The sequence below is a fragment of the Puntigrus tetrazona genome, chromosome 3 (genome assembly GCF_018831695.1).
Source record: "Puntigrus tetrazona isolate hp1 chromosome 3, ASM1883169v1, whole genome shotgun sequence".
NCBI lineage: Eukaryota > Metazoa > Chordata > Actinopteri > Cypriniformes > Cyprinidae > Puntigrus > Puntigrus tetrazona.
The window spans coordinates 1,728,167-1,746,178 of NC_056701.1; the positions used below are offsets into that span (position 1 = coordinate 1,728,167).

General features: G+C 39.5%; 1 protein-coding gene and 1 pseudogene across 1 annotated transcript; one reads left to right on the forward strand and one right to left on the reverse strand.

The window, feature by feature from the left end:
• The first annotated feature begins 203 nt into the window (after positions 1-203).
• LOC122332958 lies at positions 204-1,831 on the forward strand. Its single transcript, XM_043230436.1, has 5 exons — positions 204-287; positions 437-472; positions 601-663; positions 1,193-1,516; positions 1,575-1,831. Exons 1-5 carry the CDS (start codon positions 254-256, stop codon positions 1,829-1,831), a joined length of 714 nt encoding a protein of 237 aa, XP_043086371.1. The 5' UTR covers positions 204-253.
• Positions 1,832-7,273: 5,442 nt separating this feature from the next.
• LOC122329665 lies at positions 7,274-11,798 on the reverse strand (annotated as a pseudogene).
• Between the last annotated feature and the right edge of the window lie 6,214 nt (positions 11,799-18,012).

An 18,012-nucleotide genomic window follows, 5' to 3' on the forward strand; every position in this document is an offset into this window, starting at 1 on the left:
CAGACAATAGTGACAATAAGCTTGAAAAGGCTGCTGGTCCAGATCATATTCTGGGTTATAAACATCTGTATATCGTATATAAACAAAAACTGTCAACAGATTACATCACCCTTTGGAAAGTCCCTTTTAGAAAAAAAGGATATGTGGTTTAGGTGTGTCTTGAAGTTATGCTGCTGGTTTAAGCTGCTCCTTCCCTGTTTTATGCTTGTCATAGCTACAAAGACCTGGTTTTTCAGACTTGCAACACACAAAAATGTTTCACGAATCAAGACTCATTGATCCTGAAGGTAAGTGCATTAGTTGGAGTATATTTACTATCATTAAACATTTTTGCATTTGTTAATATATGTATTTTGTTTATAATATTTTAATATCAAAATATAAAGTTTTTTCATTTTGGTGTCTCATGTATATAAATTATGTGGCTTCTCCAAAGACCTGCGGAGAGAATTGACCCACTATGATCCTGAAGGTAAGTGCATTTAGTTGGCCTATATTTACAAAAAAATTGCACGTATGTTTTATTTGATAATGTTATAAAATGTTTCCTTTTCCAACTTTGGTATGTTTATGTTTATAAATTATGTGGCTCCACCAAAGAACTAAGAGCAACTGTAGGCTCTGAGACTGAAAACCAAGAATCAAGGCGACATGAACATGAAAGTAAGTGAAGTTTAATAGTTGCCTATATTTAATAACAATGCCAAAACTCTATATTGTAATTGTGTTTGTAAATGTATGTATTTAGTGTATTTATTTACAAAAAAAAATGATGTGTATAAATTATATAAAGTATAATGTATATATATATATATATATATATATATATATATATATATATATATATATATATATATATATATATATATATATATCTTTCATTTTGATATTTGGTAATATGGTGATATTTGTAACATTTGTGGGTTTTTCGTTTGTTTGTTTGTTTGTATTTACAATTATCTTCAACTATTTTTGTAAGTACTGAAATTGTGGTCCTGGTCTTCTAATAATAATTCTGCTTTGCTAGAAATATAGAATTGCTTTAGATCCTGGCAAAACTAATTCTAGCCAACAGTCTAAATCACACCAAATAGTATACGTACAGCTTACAGGCTGTGCAAATATATCTTTTCTTCTTCACGATACACTCAAATGGCTAAAGCTAATAATTTCTGTTGCTGTTGTTTTTTAGGTAACCCTGAAATAATTTATAGCACGCAGGTGCTTAAAAGACCATTTGAAGCAGATTTGACCGTTAAAAGTGACGTGTTTAGGAGCGCTCAAAGAGAGAAATTATACAAACCGGAAACATGGGAAATCCAAAAGGACATTGTAAAAAAGCCAAGCATGGAACTTGCATCAGCTAAATTTAGCACATGCCACATTACAAACACCATAAACGTGATTGACAACATTGACAGGCCAGCAGAAGCCTTTACAAAAGCCGTTTATGCTCAAAGTGAAGCATATGCGGATAAACCAAAAACGCACCGGAAAGAGGATCCCCAAAGCTGGAGTATGTGCGGAAGCAGGAGTTGGGCTAGCTCGTGCTGAATTCAGTTTATTTGAGGCAGAAGCCAGAGGCCCCAACGCCAGAGCTAGTGCTGAAGCTAATATCATTTCAGCCGCAGCAATGGCTCGAGCCGAAATTGCTAGTGCATCAGCTCAAGCGGGTCCAGTTGGTGTAAAAGTGGGACTGGGGGTTGACACGGGAGCATCTCTCAGTCTGATAGACGGGCTGGAGTTAAAGGTCCTGGGAACTGGATTCACATTTGGTCCGAGAACCAGCGTGTCTTTTCTGGGTTCGGAGCTGTCATGTTCAGTCATGTAGTCATACAGATGTTGTCCTTGAATAATATGGATATGTAACGCCTTCTAAAATCATGAAAGACAAAAACACAAAGAAATGCAATCCAACATTTTAAATTGATTAAAGAGTTGTTTACTTCATTTTGCGAGAGATGTGAGGCATTTTGCGTTTCGCGTATGCGATTATTGGATTTGTGTGTAAGGTTTTGAAAAGAGGCAAAGTTTTCACAATGTGTGTAATCGGTTGAACTAAACGCTGTAAACATCACCTGATATCTGTGTGTTTGTGTCTCTGTGTGCATTTTGTGGCATATTTTGGGCAATGTTAGAAGGTTTATCAACATTAACAAACTCAAGTCTGATTTTTAAGAGAAGAAATGCTTAAACGTGTTTATTGCAGATAGCAAACATAGATTGATTTTATACGGTCTGTGTGTGTTTCAGCTTCTTTTTAAGTAAGCGATAATCCACATACTGATGTTTAGTGGAGCAAGCGGAGAGGAAAAGTCAGGTAGAGAGTCAAAACCAGGATAGCAGTCTGATCAATCAGTGAATACAGGGATAATCCAAACAATCAATCAATCAATCATTTTTAATTATGTTGCGCTTTTAACAAAACAGGTTGTATCAAAGCACTGAACAGTATAAAGCAGAAGAATACAATGACAGGGATGTATAATGAAGAGAGAGAACAGTTTCTTATTAAATGAAGAGACGGTCTCTGTAATCAATTCACTGATAGTCACTAGAAGTTAAGTGTCCCCAACAAAGCAAGCCAGAGGAACCAAAACCCCATCCATACAGAATGGAGAAAAAAAAACAGACTCAGTTGGGGTCAGTTCTCCTCTGACCGGACGCCCAGAACTTAACTTCCAGTTCACTTTTAAACGCAGCTGTGTCAGGTAGTGTAAATGACTTAGATTGTGTGTGTGTGTGTGTGCATGCATCTGGTGATCTGTACACTAAGCACATCTAGGTGTTCTGGTCTCTGATGAACATAATCTCTGGGTGCTGATCCACCATCTAGTCTGGATACAAACTGTGAAACAGATTAAGAAAGAAACAAGACTAGTATTAGCGTAGATTCTTCTAAACCTGTCCTAACAGGCTATTACAAGTGATGTGACTGAAACACTATCTAAAGCTTTCAAAGTTAATAAAGTTCAAAACCATCAGTTTCAACTGTGAGATTGTGTTTTCTTCTTTCTGGGCCTTTATTGTAGTAGCTCGATCTGTTGCTGTCTGGACGATCAGAAAGCTCTTGGATTTCATCAAAGTGTTGTGTTCTGAAGATGATCAAATATCTTACTAATATATTAATTTTAGTCTATCATTAAGTGAATGTAAACGGTTGGGAGAAAATCTCATGTGCCCAATTTTAATTTCGGAGAGAGAGTCCATTTAATTATTTTTCACTTTTACTTTACTAATTTGATTACATGTTAAGTTTTTTAAATATTTTTATGTTTTGGGGTCTTTTATGCTTTCTGTTTATTTTTCTCTCTTGTTTTCAATTTCTTGATTTTCTAGTTTGTTTCAATAGTCACTCATTTGTAATTCTGTTTCATTTTTGCCTGTATTGTGAAAAGGTTCAATATTGAAGACAACTGGTGCCACACTCTAATCAGCTAATTAACTCAAAACACCTGCAAAGGCCTTTAAATGGTTTCTCAGTCTAGTTCTGTAGGCTACACAATCATGGGGAAGACCGCTGACTTGACAGTTCTCCAAAAGACAACCATTGACACCTTGCGCAAGGAGGGAAAGACACAAAAGGTCATTGCAATAGAGAGGCGAAGGGAAGGAAAAGAAGTGGTAGAAAAAAGTGTACAAGCAATAGGGATAACTGCACCCTGGAGAGGATTGTGAAACAAAACACATTAAAAAATGTGGGGGAGATTCAGAAAGAGAGGACTGCAGCTGGAATCGGTGCTTCAAGAAGCACTACACATTGACGTGCACAAGACATGGGTTTCAGCTGTCGCTTTCCTTGTGTCGAGCCACTCTTCAACAACCTTAAACTTTGCTTGAGGTCCAGTGTAAAGTTTCTACAGTCAGTGATGCTTTGGGGTGCCAAGCACTTCATGCTTCCTGCTGCTGACCAACTTTATAGAGATGATTTTCACCTGTTTTTAAAAAACGTTTACTAATTTAACAGGATCCAGTGTTGTGCTGAAACGATAAAAACAGTGGAGCCACAGAAAGTACATGAACGTTTTCTTGCTGAAAATACTGGAAACATCAAAAACAGGAACACAGTTCACAAACATCTCATCATCAAATTGCTGAAACCAAATCTGGCCATCTGCTTGAATCTTGGATCAAACGCTGCATAAAGAGTTTTGAGGACTAAAAAGTTTCATTACTTCAGTAGGCATTTAAACAAGAACTGTCTGTCAGCAACCCTGTCACCAGACTAAATTCACACAGCACAGATTATAAGTGATTATATAATTTAATTTGATGTTAGCGATCTGTGTAAATTTGATAGCTAGCAACTTAGTTCTAAAAAAAGAAAATAAACCTCAAGTGCCCTCAACGGGCACATGGCTCGCTGAAATGACCTCTACATATACTTTGAGTCTAGCTGGCGTTACCCTCACCTTAAAGCGGTTTTGAAGAAAAACCAGCACTGAGAGTGAACTGGATCCACATCATGGCCAAGACATCATGTGAGAAATAGTTTCCAGGAGAGAAGTGATTTCTTGTTTCGATGTCAAGGTGTTCCCAGGCACCGCCACTAAGGGTACCAGTCCGACTGTTCTCGGTAACTCCAGTTGTGCACGAACTGCTGGTTGCGGAAAACTCACAGTGTTGAAATGAAAGAAGAAAATGTTAGGAGAAATCATACACCAGTGATGTAGTATACGGTAAAGAGGAGAGGTCCAAGAACATATCCCTGAGGGTCCCTATAATCAATTGAATTGATGAGTCTGCATACCTTTCCATCTAGACAATCATTAAAAAAGAGATTCAAATGAGTGAAGTAGAGTTTCTGTGATGCCCAGTGATAAGAGAGTGGTGAGAACAATCTGATCATTCACAGCGTTACACAAATGCATTAGATCTGATGATCTGAAATAAGCTTTTGCAATCCAGAAAGCTTTAGTGACCAACAGTAATATATGCTCAGTTGAACGGCCACTTCTGAAACCTGACTGGTTCATGTCTAGTTAGGTATTCTGTGAACCAAATAATTATATCTTGTTGAAAAAAAACTTTGTCAAGTGTTTTTACTATGAATGGAAAGAGAGAAAGGTCTGTAACTATTTATTTTGAGCATTGGGGCTACCTAAGCATACTTGTGTGTTGAGGGGAAAAAGCCTGTGAGGAGAGATGCGTTCATGACGTGTGAGTGCTGGTAAAAGGGAAAAACAGTTGGATAGATTGCTTGGAGAATGTGTGAGGGGACTGGCTCTAGAAGCAGGGACAGGTTATACTATGGCCATTATGGTCCAGGGGCATAATTGCATAATGAGTTTTGAGCACTTGGTGTTCAGCATCTTGATAAAAAAAAATTCTAAATTGAATGCATTTGTATTTACAACATTAGCCTCCTCTGGTTCCTGGTTAGCTTGCTTGTCATCATCTTTAACTACTTTTCACCCTCATTCTCCTCATGGCCCCGTTCGAAAAACATTTCAATAGATAGCACATGCCTCCATCTCTTAAAAAATATTATTATAAAAAAGTCTATGGAATATGTGACCTGCATAGATTAACAGCATGAGGTCTTCCTTCGTTCAACTGTCGTTGACCTGACAACAAGTCTTGCAAACTGATTAATTGACTTGTAACAGTAAAGGAGCATCTTTTTGGTAGTGTCTACTTCAGGTTGGATATTAAAATATAAAATATGTTTTGGTTTGACATTATGTTTATATGTGAACACTGGATGAGGACTAAACCAAACTAGATGATGACTACTGTTTTCTACACAACTGCTATGTAGATACATTGGAGTTATTTTATATTTAATGTTATTTTTATTAACTGAGTCAACACTAATTTAAACTGATATGTTCTAATAAGAACTGTATATGCTGTACTTTCTTATAATCTTTTATTTTGATTGGAATTGTGTTGGACATAATTATTTAAATTGCATTTCAAAATAGGCAAAATTATTAGACCCATTGCTTTTTGTTTTCCCATTGCATCCCATCCCCTCTTCTCAATAACATATGTAAACATAATAACCAAAATATACAAATGAGTTAAAGTAAAAACCAAACAGAATAGTTACAAAAATATTTAAACAATTTTTTATTGAATTTTATGATAATTGCTGGTAAGTGCATTACATATGTAAGTAGAAGTATATAAACTAATTAAAAATACACCTTTTAATTTTCACCTGTAGAAATATGGAATAAACCTTGGTAACATCTTACTTAAAAACTTTATCTATAATGCATTATAAAACTATAGTTTTAATTCATTATGCCTTTGTAATGCACCTAATAATGCATTGCAGAGTATGTGAGCGGGGTGGAGTGGAGCCAGGAGCAGATTTCTTAAAGTAGTGTCCATACATTTTCTTAAAGTAACTATCCACACAAAGGGCAGAAGCTATTTACACTAACCCCGCCGATCAACATGTTATTGGGCTAGACAACAGTACAAACAACATCTTTCAGCCAGCTCCAGTGCCACAAATGGTTAAGTGTGTATCATACTCCGGTTGATGCAATTGAGTTTGAATACAGAAAAACATTTTTCTTCCTCTTCAAATTTCAAATCATATCAGAAAAGTATACAAATTTTTTGGAAAATGAAGAAAAAAAATGTAAAAGCCAGGCGGGGTTGGCATAGGGATGAATTTTGTCCTAATAAAGCATCCATTTAATGATTTGAATTAAAATTTTAAAGTTTCATAATGTGTTACAATGCTGAGGTGCAGATTATTGCCATTATTTGCATTTATAAATAGCATTATAAATAGCATATTTTAACAGTGTGAATAGAAAAGATAGCTATTTGCAATTAGTGTAAATAGCATATCACTAAAAGTACTATTTTGATGTAATGTAATTAGCATCTATCGCTATTTACACTTTGGGTCTTCATTGGGTCTTTGTTTTCACTGCTCCATCACGAGTACAATTCCTGCCAACGACCTACAATATAACTGTATATTTAACGAGAATTGACCTGTTCAATATATTTAGCTAGCATGATGAAGAAGGATTACTGAAATCAGACGAATGTGAAGGCTATGATGATGGCAGTGGCAATTCTCAAATCGATTTGATCCTTCTAGATAATGAATTTTATTCATGCATAATCACTCTCTCGAAAATGTCTTTCAATATTTACTGATATTTTCATAACAAGCAAAATTTGCACTGAAAAAAAACAGCAAAACACATCAGGCTTTCTTAAGCCAATTTAAAGTTTGTCTGCAAATCAAATACCTAGAAAAAAAAGTTCTACATTTATTTTGCTCAGGTAATCTGTTCAGTTACATGTATTTATCCAAATATTCAATGGCTTGCCGTTTTGAATATTTTCTCCATTCATCTGGTATTTTACCACTCTCCTCAAATGTTTTTTTGTGGTATTTTTCCAGATCTTTCTGAAATCTGCACACAAACCACTTCCAGTAGGGCAGTTCAGAGGTGTCAGGGGTAATGTTCCACTTAGCAAAATCACCTCCTGTGCTTCTGTATTTATTCCATGGGACTGGATCATCTGAGGGTTTGGGATGAAAATATTTTTTTTTATTTGCTACTGATGATGTGCAGATGCTAATAGACAAGTTTGTTGTATTCCTGTATATTATCCCATTTGCTCCATCCACTCTGTGGAAAGGAACACTGTGATCTCCATCATGTTTTTCTATGGTGTTGGTGCAGATGGCTCCACAGAACGGACACTGAACCCAACAGCACTGACACAAGTGAATTATCAGAAGCTCATCTGGTCTGTATTTACAGTCAAGATCGAATGGAAATGTTTCTGTGTTGAAACTACTGCTGATCTCAGACATTATAGCAGCAAATTCTTTTCTTATCACATCTTCTAGGAGGTTGAAATCATCAGCATCATTATGTTTGACTCCACTGAGGTCCACTTTGACTCCACTTTTTCAGAGAAGATCAGCTCGTCTGAGAGCTGCTGTGTGAAACTCTTCAACCACAAACCAACTTGTCGACACTGTTGACTTGAACATGTTCAGTAGCTTCATGAGCTGCTTTAATGATCTTCTGCTGCAGAAGTTTAATGTTCTCCTTCATTTTTGGAAAAACACAGACATTGAATTTATCATTGATGTAGCGACTGACTTCATCTCTGATCAATTTCTTGAAGTAATCTCTGGGTGTATTAATGTAGTTCATGTATTTGTCAAAGTTCTCCTCTTCTGCCAGTGTCTTTAGGATGTGTTTCTCTAGATTTGATCTGTTTCCATTCAATGATGGACAGTTTGATCTTATTTCATTTGTCAGATTTCGGGCAGTCTTCTTGTAGATACTCTGCTGAATTGGCTCTTTGAGTTTCTGACAAATGATTTCTCCAAAAATAGCAGTTGATGTTGCTCCAAGACAGTATTTCTGAAAAATACTATAGTATTCTTCTCTCTTTTTTTGGCATATACGACAGGATCGTTGGCTTCTCTAAACATCCTTTGTTGGTTAATAATCATCTTGTTTGCGTTCTCGAAGATGGAATAAATCAAATCAATGAGGAATTTTTTTTTTTGAACATATATTTCACAGGACCTTCTTGATGTTTTGTTACACTTGTGCTGATGTAATCTGTTAGTTGTTTAATGTAGCTTTTGTTGTAGCCCATCTTTGAAATATTAAATGACTGAATCATTCTGTCTGTTTCCTGATCAGCATCTGTGAGTAATGATCTGATCTGGGCTTCATCCTCTATAGACAAAGTTTGAGTGTATCCAAGTGTTTCTGTATCTGTTTGGTAAACCTCCTTAATCCGACTTTTTGTTGTCTTTCTGAAAATAACATATTCAGAATAATGCTGCACAACAAAAATGTCCCTGCTGTCACTCCATTGACCCAGAGGAGCACTTTTATAGATGTCACTGAGGAGGACTTTGACGTCGTTGATTGGAGATGTTTCTGTAATAATCTTCTTCACACTTTGTTCCCAAAACAAATCAAACTCTATCTTCAGTGTTTTTTCATCCTTTGTTCTCTCTCTGAGTTTTAGAGCAAGTTCTTTGCTTTTTTCATAAAGAGTGTTTTCATGATGTGTCCTTTGAGCATCTATCTTTTTTTTCAGATCTCGATTTTGAAGAATCCCACTTAATTTTCTCTTTGTTTCTCTCACGATGTTTTCCTGAAGCTCTTTGATTTTGATTTTAAATGACGTTTTCCACTGAATTAATAAAGCAGCATCTTTGTCTTTCTCAAAAAATTCTGACATTGATTTTTTCACTTTCTCACTTGTCTTCTCCAGTTCTTTTCGAAGGTCAGTTTCCTCAATTTCATGAACTGCTTCATTTTCAATTTTGTTGTGTAGTTTGTTTTCTGTTTCCAGCATGGTACAACGAAGACTCCAGGACCACTTGCTGTACTCGGTCTCCAACTTCCTGTAGACCGAAATCTCCAGAGAATTTCTGAAGCTGAACACAAATCCTTCATTCAGCAAAGCCTCCCAGAGATCTTCAATATGAACTTTTATGTCTTTCAGCATTATTCCACGTGTTTTTGAGGTATGAGATATAATAGTTTTCCTTAATTGTTGAATATTCTCACAATATTTTGGGTTTGGTGGTGCCATGGGTGGACTGCCCTCCCAGAGCTGAGCAATATACTTAATATCATTATGAACATCAAATTCAATGACTTCACTAAAATATTCAACATCACAGTCTTCCTCTTCAGCAGCAAGTTTTGTTATCTCATTCAGTTTCATTCAGAATGTCCTGCATCTCAGATGGGTTTTCACCAATAATGTTGATTAATGTCAAATTTGCAAGGCCAACAACAAATGTGGCCAGTTCATTGTCATGATCCGTTGTTGATCTTCCAGCTAGTTCTAGAGCACGAACACCCTCAGTATCAACAACCAGAATATAGTCAACATTCATCTGTGTTTTCATCTCGTCTGAGACTCTGACCAGCTGCATGAAAGCTCCTCTGGTGCATCTGCCTGCACTGACAGCAAACTGGAGTCCAAACATGGCATTCAACATGGTGGATTTCCCAGAGCTCTGGATCCCTAAAACTGACAGCACAAAGACTCTCTGGTCTCCCAGCTTCTGGACTAGTTCATCTAGAACAGCAGAGACCCAGATCACAGGAACATGAGCAGCATCTCCATCCATCAACTCCAGTGGAGATCCAGAGATCATCATCTCTGCTGCAAGACCCGGGAGAGAAGAGAAGTGAACCTGCAGGTCTTTCTTGTTCTCCTTCACAGATGAACATGATTCATAGATCTGACCGATCTCCCTCATGATGTGCTCCAAACCAAAGGCTGCAGCTTGAAGTTCCTCAGATATTCTCTCCAGTTCTAAGTGTTTAGTTCTGATGTGCTCTGGTTTTTCTTTGTTCTCTTTCAGTTTTAAAACTGTTGACCACTTTTCATCGTATTTGTAATGTAGTTTAGAAAGATCACCTGAGATATATTCATCCAGGAAGATTCTGAGCCATTTGAGGAAAAACATCTTGTTTGCATCTGAGTTCATTTCTTTAATAAATAACTTCATAAATTCACTGATATTAGATTCAAACTGCTGTTTACGGATTGTCTTCATCTCTGTTTGTTTTCTACTTATTTCCATTTCTGTCTCATCTGCTCAAGGTCGATGTAGATCTTTATTCTTCTGACTCCACTGATGCCACAAAATCCCTTGACAGGGTAGAAATGAGTCTTTGATTTCTGCCAGATTTTTTTTCTCCAGTAAACTAATCATCTGCTGTGCTGCTCCTCTTCCTCACCTGCAGTTATCATCATCTTCCTCATCTACTCTTATGTTTGAGTGTTTGGAGACATCTTCAAGTCTGAAAATGACATATGAATCTGACAGACAATTATTTATAGCTCTTTTAGACCAATTTTGAATTTCCCTTTTTTCATTTTAGTTACTACAGATTCATCCTCAGTAAAAAGACAAATAAGTGGCCTTTTATTCTTGTACAGGTTTTGCATTATTGCTGCACTTCTGTCATTTTTGTCTAGTTGTGGTAGAAGAACAACATTAACTGAGCTCATTTCAGTGAGGATCTGCAGCTGTTTCTCATGGTCTCCTGCATCACCATGTAGATTACAGAAGGCTACACAGTCATTGAATTTATCATCATTTGATCCTGAAGGGCAGAACCAGGTGATCTCCACCACTCCATCCATCAGGACTCTGGTTTTACTGCTACCTATACAGTTCCTGTGGAAGAATGTGTTGTGTTTCTCATTGATCAGACTGTTCATCAGCTGAGACTTGGATGAAGACACAGAGCCAAACCTGAAGAAAAACACCATGGGAGTTTCCGCCTTGTATATCGGCTGGATTTGACTGAATTCACTGTTGAGTATTTTCATCTTCCAGCTCTTGTTGGTTTGTCTAAATGTCCAGAGAGGAAACTCAATCTGTTGTGTAAATGGATCAGGAACAAGCAGAGGCAGGGCGTACTGACACTGAGACAGTTTTGTCACCATCATCTGCTTCAGGAAGCTATCAGCACAATGAAACACTGCCATCTGAACATCCATTGGATGAATTCCAGTAGATTGGCTAATTTTTTTGTTACAGAAAGCCATTTCATAGAAAATATCATTCTCAGTTTCAGATGAGTCATTGTCTTCTTGTTGCATATGCTCTTGTTTATTAATTTAATCTCCTCAACATTAATTTCTCTTGCTTTGTAATTCATCATCATTAGTTTTTGGAGGAAATTCTGAATCAGTTTCTCTTCAGAATAAGACTGTAATGAATGTTCACTTATTTGAAGAACATCTGCAGCTCCTAGTTTATTAATGTGTCTGCCTTCAAGATGGAGTTTGTGAAATAGGTCATTCATTTTTTCAGTCTTTTACTGTTGTAAAAGTTCATTTAAAAAAGCCTTTCTAGTCCAGTCCTCGTTTTTTTTTCTATTGAAGAGATAAAGATTGATTGAATGATTACTTTTTTTTAAATTTAAAACAAATAAATGATACAATTTCTATAACAATAACAATGAATCATTTTATGTAACAAAAGACAACACAATTGATATAATATATATAATAATACACACAGACACAGCAAATATTTTGAAAAACAAAATACGTGTATATATTTATGTCATAATATATAAATATAACATATTTGTCTTAAATATAAACATGCTATCACACCGTGGACTTTTCTGTGTGTTTTTGTTTATTTTCTTACGTGTCTATGTTACAGAAGCAGACCGAGCAGTGAGGTGAGTGAAATAACAAGATGTTTATATACACACAGCAGAGATTGTCATAGTAGAGTAGTAGGTAAGTAAGCAGTCCGTAAAGTAATTTCACTTTGACTGGCTTGAACTTGAGTTCTGCACATACTCGGCCCAGATCAGGAACTGGTTCCAAGAGTCCTGGTGGCCATGGCACAAAGTATGCAGGAACCACCCAATCTCTTGGATTTTCCTCTCAGACTGTCCTTAGAGACTGGGGATGGTAGTCTGAGGAGTCTTACGGTCACACATAGAAGTGAGAAAAGGATCATGAGATGAACTGCGGGATTCCATAATATCTGAACACTTGGTTGAACAAGAGTTTAGAAGTTTCCATCGCCATGGGGAGTCCCTTCAAAGGAAGCAGAACTTGGAGAATCTATCCACAATAACAAGAACACAGGTACTACCGTAAAATGGGGGCAGATCGGTCATGAAATGTGGTATGACCATGGTTGGTTGGGAATGGGTAACAGGCAGAGATTTCTAGCAGGTAGATGATGGCGCATTCCTTTCGTCCCTGGACATACCTTCTCACATCCCTAGCCATATTAGGCCACCAGAAGTGATCAAATAGCAGCGAGAGGCTTCCAAACCTTACTTTGGAAGAGCACACATATAGGATTACCTAGTCACCTAGCCAAGTACATTGGCCCCGCAAAATCTGACTGCCGAGAGTGCTGGAGGATACTCAACCAGTGTTCGATGAACTTACTGGAAGAGGGGATAGGAAGAATCTCACAAAGGTATTCAGTGTCGCCCAGCCTGCAGCTCTACAAATATTCGCCATAGAGAATCAGACATCTCTCAAGTCCAGCCAGGATGACAGATAGGTCCCAGGAGGGCACTAGAGGTGACCTAGAAGAATTTAACCTCCTGGCACCCCACAGAAAACTCACAATGAGATCATGCTTGCCCAAGGACAGACCATCCACTGCATCATGATGAGCTGCAATCACAGCCACAAGGTGGAGGGTGGCAGCCTGTGCTCCAACCTTTCTTTCAGGAAAGAAAGCACTACTCCATTCGCACACCTTTGGGGTCTTCTCAGCAAGAAGAACACCAGTTTGCGAACAGACTCCACTTCAGTGTATAGGCCTGCCTCGTAGAAGGGGCTCTAGCCTGAGTGATTGTGTCCACCACAGTCTGTAGGAGACCACTCAATTCTGCCGCTTCTCATCCAGAAGCCACACATAGAGGTTCCAGATATCCGGACGTGTGTGCCAAATGGTGCCTAACCCCTGAGTAAGGAGGTCCTTCCTCAGACATATTCGCCAGAGAGGGGCTGTTTTCTATGAAGAGCATGAGTTTGGGATAAGCAGGTCCAGGTGGGCCAGTATGGCACAACTAGCAAGACCTGCAACTCATCCTCCCAGATCTTGCACAGGGTCTGCACGACGGGCAGTGGTTATCATCATCATCATCATCATCCGTGATATTCACAGGTCACCGGAGATTTGACAGCAGCACCCACTCGATGAAGGCAGCTCAAAGGACTATCCCTGGACAGCTGCGCTTGTGTTGGAGGTGTTTAGTCCAGTTTGATAAAATGTGCAGCGGCAGCTGTCTAGGTAGTGCATGACGTCATTTGTGTGGTCCTCGAAAGAGTGGTCCCCCAGAGCCAACTGGAGGACCTTGACAACAGGTTCATTCATGACAAAAAAAACAAAAATAAAAACTGATCAAAAAAGCAAAATAAAAAGCGTATATACACGCTGCTTACTTCATTTTAATCTACTGTCTTCTTTTTAATAAATTCACAATAATGGAATTCCAGACAGAAGGGTAACAACCACACGTATACATAGACGAGACCAGACAAACTTACACTAAACAGAGGCAAAGTTATAAAGGGGTCGACAATGACTTTACTGAAAGGACAGAAACTAGGACACACAGAGCACATAGGGAATGAAAACACAGACAAAACAGTCCAGCCTGCGGGTTTTAGCACGAGCTCAGACTGGCCTGAGATTTCCCCTGCAAACATTTCAACAGTAAATTATAGTCCTGTGTGCACCGTATTTCTACTGACAGAACCAGCCATGCTATGAATTTATTAGTTAGAATTTTGAAATTTATTACTATGCACATTTTCTAGAGGCAGGATTAAACTATAACAATTAATCTGTTCAATTTGATCAATTCATTAATTTCTTTTTAAAGTAGTAGCCTACATTTAAAGCTTCCTTAAATATATTTATCATACTGAGTCAATAGCGTTCCGGTTCATGTGAAGTTCTGTTTTCCTAGTTATTTTATAAAAGCACAATATTTTGTTGATATTTTGACCATTTACATTTCCGAATAATGTATTACCAAGTACTGAGCCTCAGGGCTCAGTACTTGGGCCACTGCTTTTTTCCATCTACATGACATCACTGGGTTCTGTTATTCTGAAGCATGGCTTCTCTTATCACTGCTACGCTGACGACACTCAACTCCATCTCTCCTTTCAACCAGACAATCCCACTGTTTCTGCACGTTTTTCTGCGTGCCTAAACGACATCTCAGTCTGGATGAAGGATCATCACCTGCAGTTAAACCTCACAAAAACAGAGCTCCTCGTTTTTTCCGCCAATCCCAACATACAGCACAAACTATCGTTTCAGCTAGGCTCGGCTACTGTATCCTCGTCTAGGTCAGCTAGGAACCTTGGAGTGATCATTGATAACCAGCTAACTTTCACTGAGCACATTTCAAAAACTGCTCGATCTTGTAGGTTTGTGCTGTACAACATCAGGAAAATCAGACCGTTCTTATCAGAACACGCTACACAGATCCTCGTCCAGGCACTAGTCCTGAGTAGACTGGATTACTGCAACGCCCTCCTTGCTGGCCTCCCAGCCTCTACAACCAGACCTCTTCAGATGGTCCAGAATGCAGCGGCAAGGGTGGTCTTCAACGAACCAAGGAGGGCCCACGTCACACCCCTCTTCATTAGTTTACACTGGCTTCCTATAGATGCCCGCATCAAATTCAAATCCCTGATGCTGGCCTACAGGACAATCACAGGCTCCGCTCCCTTGTACTTACACTCACTAATTGAATCATATGTTCCCTCCAGGTGCCTATGCTCTGCAAACGAAAGGCGTCTTGCAGTGCCTTCACAAAAGTGCAAAATCACTCTTGCGCACCTTCACCTGGTCTGTTCCTCGCTGGTGGAACGATCTGCCCGTTACCACTAGGGCAGCAGAGTCACTAGCAGTCTTCAAAAACCAACTCAAAACTCATCTTTTTCGTTTGCACTTGACCCAACATTGATAGCACTCTCTTCTTCTCCTGCTCCTTCCTACCCTTTTCTTGTTTAAAAAAAAAAAAAAAAAAAAAAAAAAGCCTTGTGTCTGCGCTTTGGTAAGACAGTGTAATGATCTGCCTGAGATTCCCTGGGTTCACCACTGGATGGCGCACTTTCTGCTCCAGATCACCACCCTGTTAGAGACTTGTAGCACACCTGTTTTTGATCACTCCTAATGACCAGTCTTATTTAAATGTCTCCCTGCCTATTGTTCTTGTTCAGTCCTCATGTCTTTCTCAGAGTCATGCTGCCGAGTTTTTTGTTGTAAGAGACTTTCTTGTTTTCTGTGTTCTCTGTGATTTTTCTCCTGCCTGAGGTCTAAGGACAGCTTTCTGTTTGGATTACCTTTTTTTGTATTTTGTACCAAGGAATGTTTTGAGTTCCTCAGTAGCTATTTTTGTTGTAAGTCTCGAAGACTTTTTCTTGGTTCTTGGGATTCATTCTTCTTTATATTTTTGCATGAGTAAAGAACCTCAGAAGTCTCTCTAAGCCTTCTCATTATTTCCTCTGCAACTGGGTTTCACCTGCTCCAGTGGAGTAGGAGTAAGTGCCACACTAATACATCCCGGAGACCTGAGTTCGATCCCCACCTGGATCGTAACAGTAGGACTGAACCATGGATACGAACCCAGCAGAGGAGACTCAACCTTTATCGAATGCAGAACGCATCCTAGCAGCTGTCTCAAGTCAGGCAGCCACCATGGAACGACATGAACAAGTCCTTGCACAACAAGAGGCGGCTGTTTCAAAACTGGGTCAGGCAGTCACTGAAATTCTGCATCACCTTCAGTCTATTTCAAGCCCACAGCAGGGAGCACAGGGAGCTCAGTCTCAACCTCAGGCTCCATTGCCACCTCCTAGCGTAGCAGTGCAAGGCTCTGATATCCACCTGCCTCATCCTGAGAGGTATGATGGAAGCCCTGGCAGATGTAAGGGATTCCTCACCCAGTGTTCACTGAACTTTGAACTGCAGCCGAACAAATTCCTAACTGCCCGTAGCAAGGTGGCTTACGTGAATTACTCTTTATCTGGGAAAGCCCTTGCCTGGGCAACTGCCTTGTGGGAGCAGTCCCCTCAACCAAGGGTTTGTTCAGATTATAACAGTTTTATTGAGGAGATGAGACGAGTTTTTGATCATCCAGTGAGCGGGCGTGAGGCAGCCAGCCGCTTACTTCAGTTAACTCAAGGGTCTCAAAGTGTAGCGGAATTAGCGGTGGAATTTCGAACACTTGCTATGGAGAGTGGCTGGAATCAGGAGGCATTAACTGTTGCTTTCAATCGGGCACTGTCTGATGAGATCAAGGATGAGTTAGCAGCCAGGGACCCTGCAATAGACCTAGAATCCTTGATTGCTATGGCCATTCGATTAGACAATCGCCTTGAGAGAGACGAGAGCGTGCGAGACTTCTAGATATGTACACAGTCAGTATCCTCTGCACTTCCCCGTCTCCTGATCTCCCTGCCTCATATGTAGCAGGATCTGAGGAACCCATGCAGCTGGGTCGTTCACGGCTTTCCCGGTCTGAGCGAGACCGCAGGATGAAAGAAAGACGCTGTCTGTACTGCGGAGAATCTGGCCACTTTCGTGCCTCCTGCCCTATTCTTTCGGGAAAAGCCAACTCGTCCAGGGAAGGGAGGACTGTGACGAGAGAAGCAACCACTCCCCACTCAGCATCTTCTGGGGCTCTTTTGGATACTTATCTTCTATGGAATGATCAGTCACATCCCTGAAGGCCTTCATAGACTCTGGGGCAGCTGGCAACTTTATGGATTTGGAAGTCGCTAGGCATCTTGGTGTGCCACTCACTAACCTTGATGAACCCCTGACTATTACTGCACTAGATGGGAGGCCTCTAGGGTCTGGGCAGGTGAGTCTGCGCACTATTCCCTTATATCTCCGGGTTGGGGTCACCTAGAAACTATACAGTTTTATGTAATCAAGTCACCAGAATTCCCTTTAATCCTGGGTTTCCCTTGGTTAGTCCATCATAATCCCCAGATAGACTGGTCCTCTAGTAACATTCTCAGATGGGGGCCTGACTGTAATAAGGGTCACTGTGCTTTATCTCTTGAACCTTCTGTTTCTCCTAAGTTACTTCAGGCCACCCCAGGGCTATTAATGACTGCTCTACAGTTACCCAGGACTTCTTCAGAGCTATCACATGTTCCTCTAGACTATGCAGACCTGTTAGAGGTGTTCAGTAAGAAGAAGGCCTTATCTTTACCACCACACAGACCTTATGATTGTGCCATTGACTTGCTGCCTGGAATGTGCCCTCCAAGAGGGAGGTTGTTCTCTCTTTCAGCACCTGAGAGGAGGGCCATGGAGGATTATATACAGGAGTCCCTGGCATCTGGCTTTATACGCCCTTCAACGTCACCAGCGGGAGCTGGCTTCTTCTTTGTTGCTAAGAAAGATGGTGGGCTCCGACCTTGTATAGATTACAGGGGACTCAATAAGATAACTATTAAGAATCGTTATCCTCTTCCACTAATGTCTGCTGCTTTTGAGTT

Bases quoted from the DNA above. Each gene is read 5' to 3' on its own strand.
- LOC122332958 (XM_043230436.1), top strand. From the start codon at position 254: ATGTTTCACGAATCAAGACTCATTGATCCTGAAG. The intron at 288-436 runs GTAAGTGCATTA...GCTTCTCCAAAG, and splicing joins AAGACTCATTGATCCTGAAG to ACCTGCGGAGAGAATTGACC. The intron at 1,517-1,574 runs GTATGTGCGGAA...TATTTGAGGCAG, and splicing joins AGAGGATCCCCAAAGCTGGA to AAGCCAGAGGCCCCAACGCC.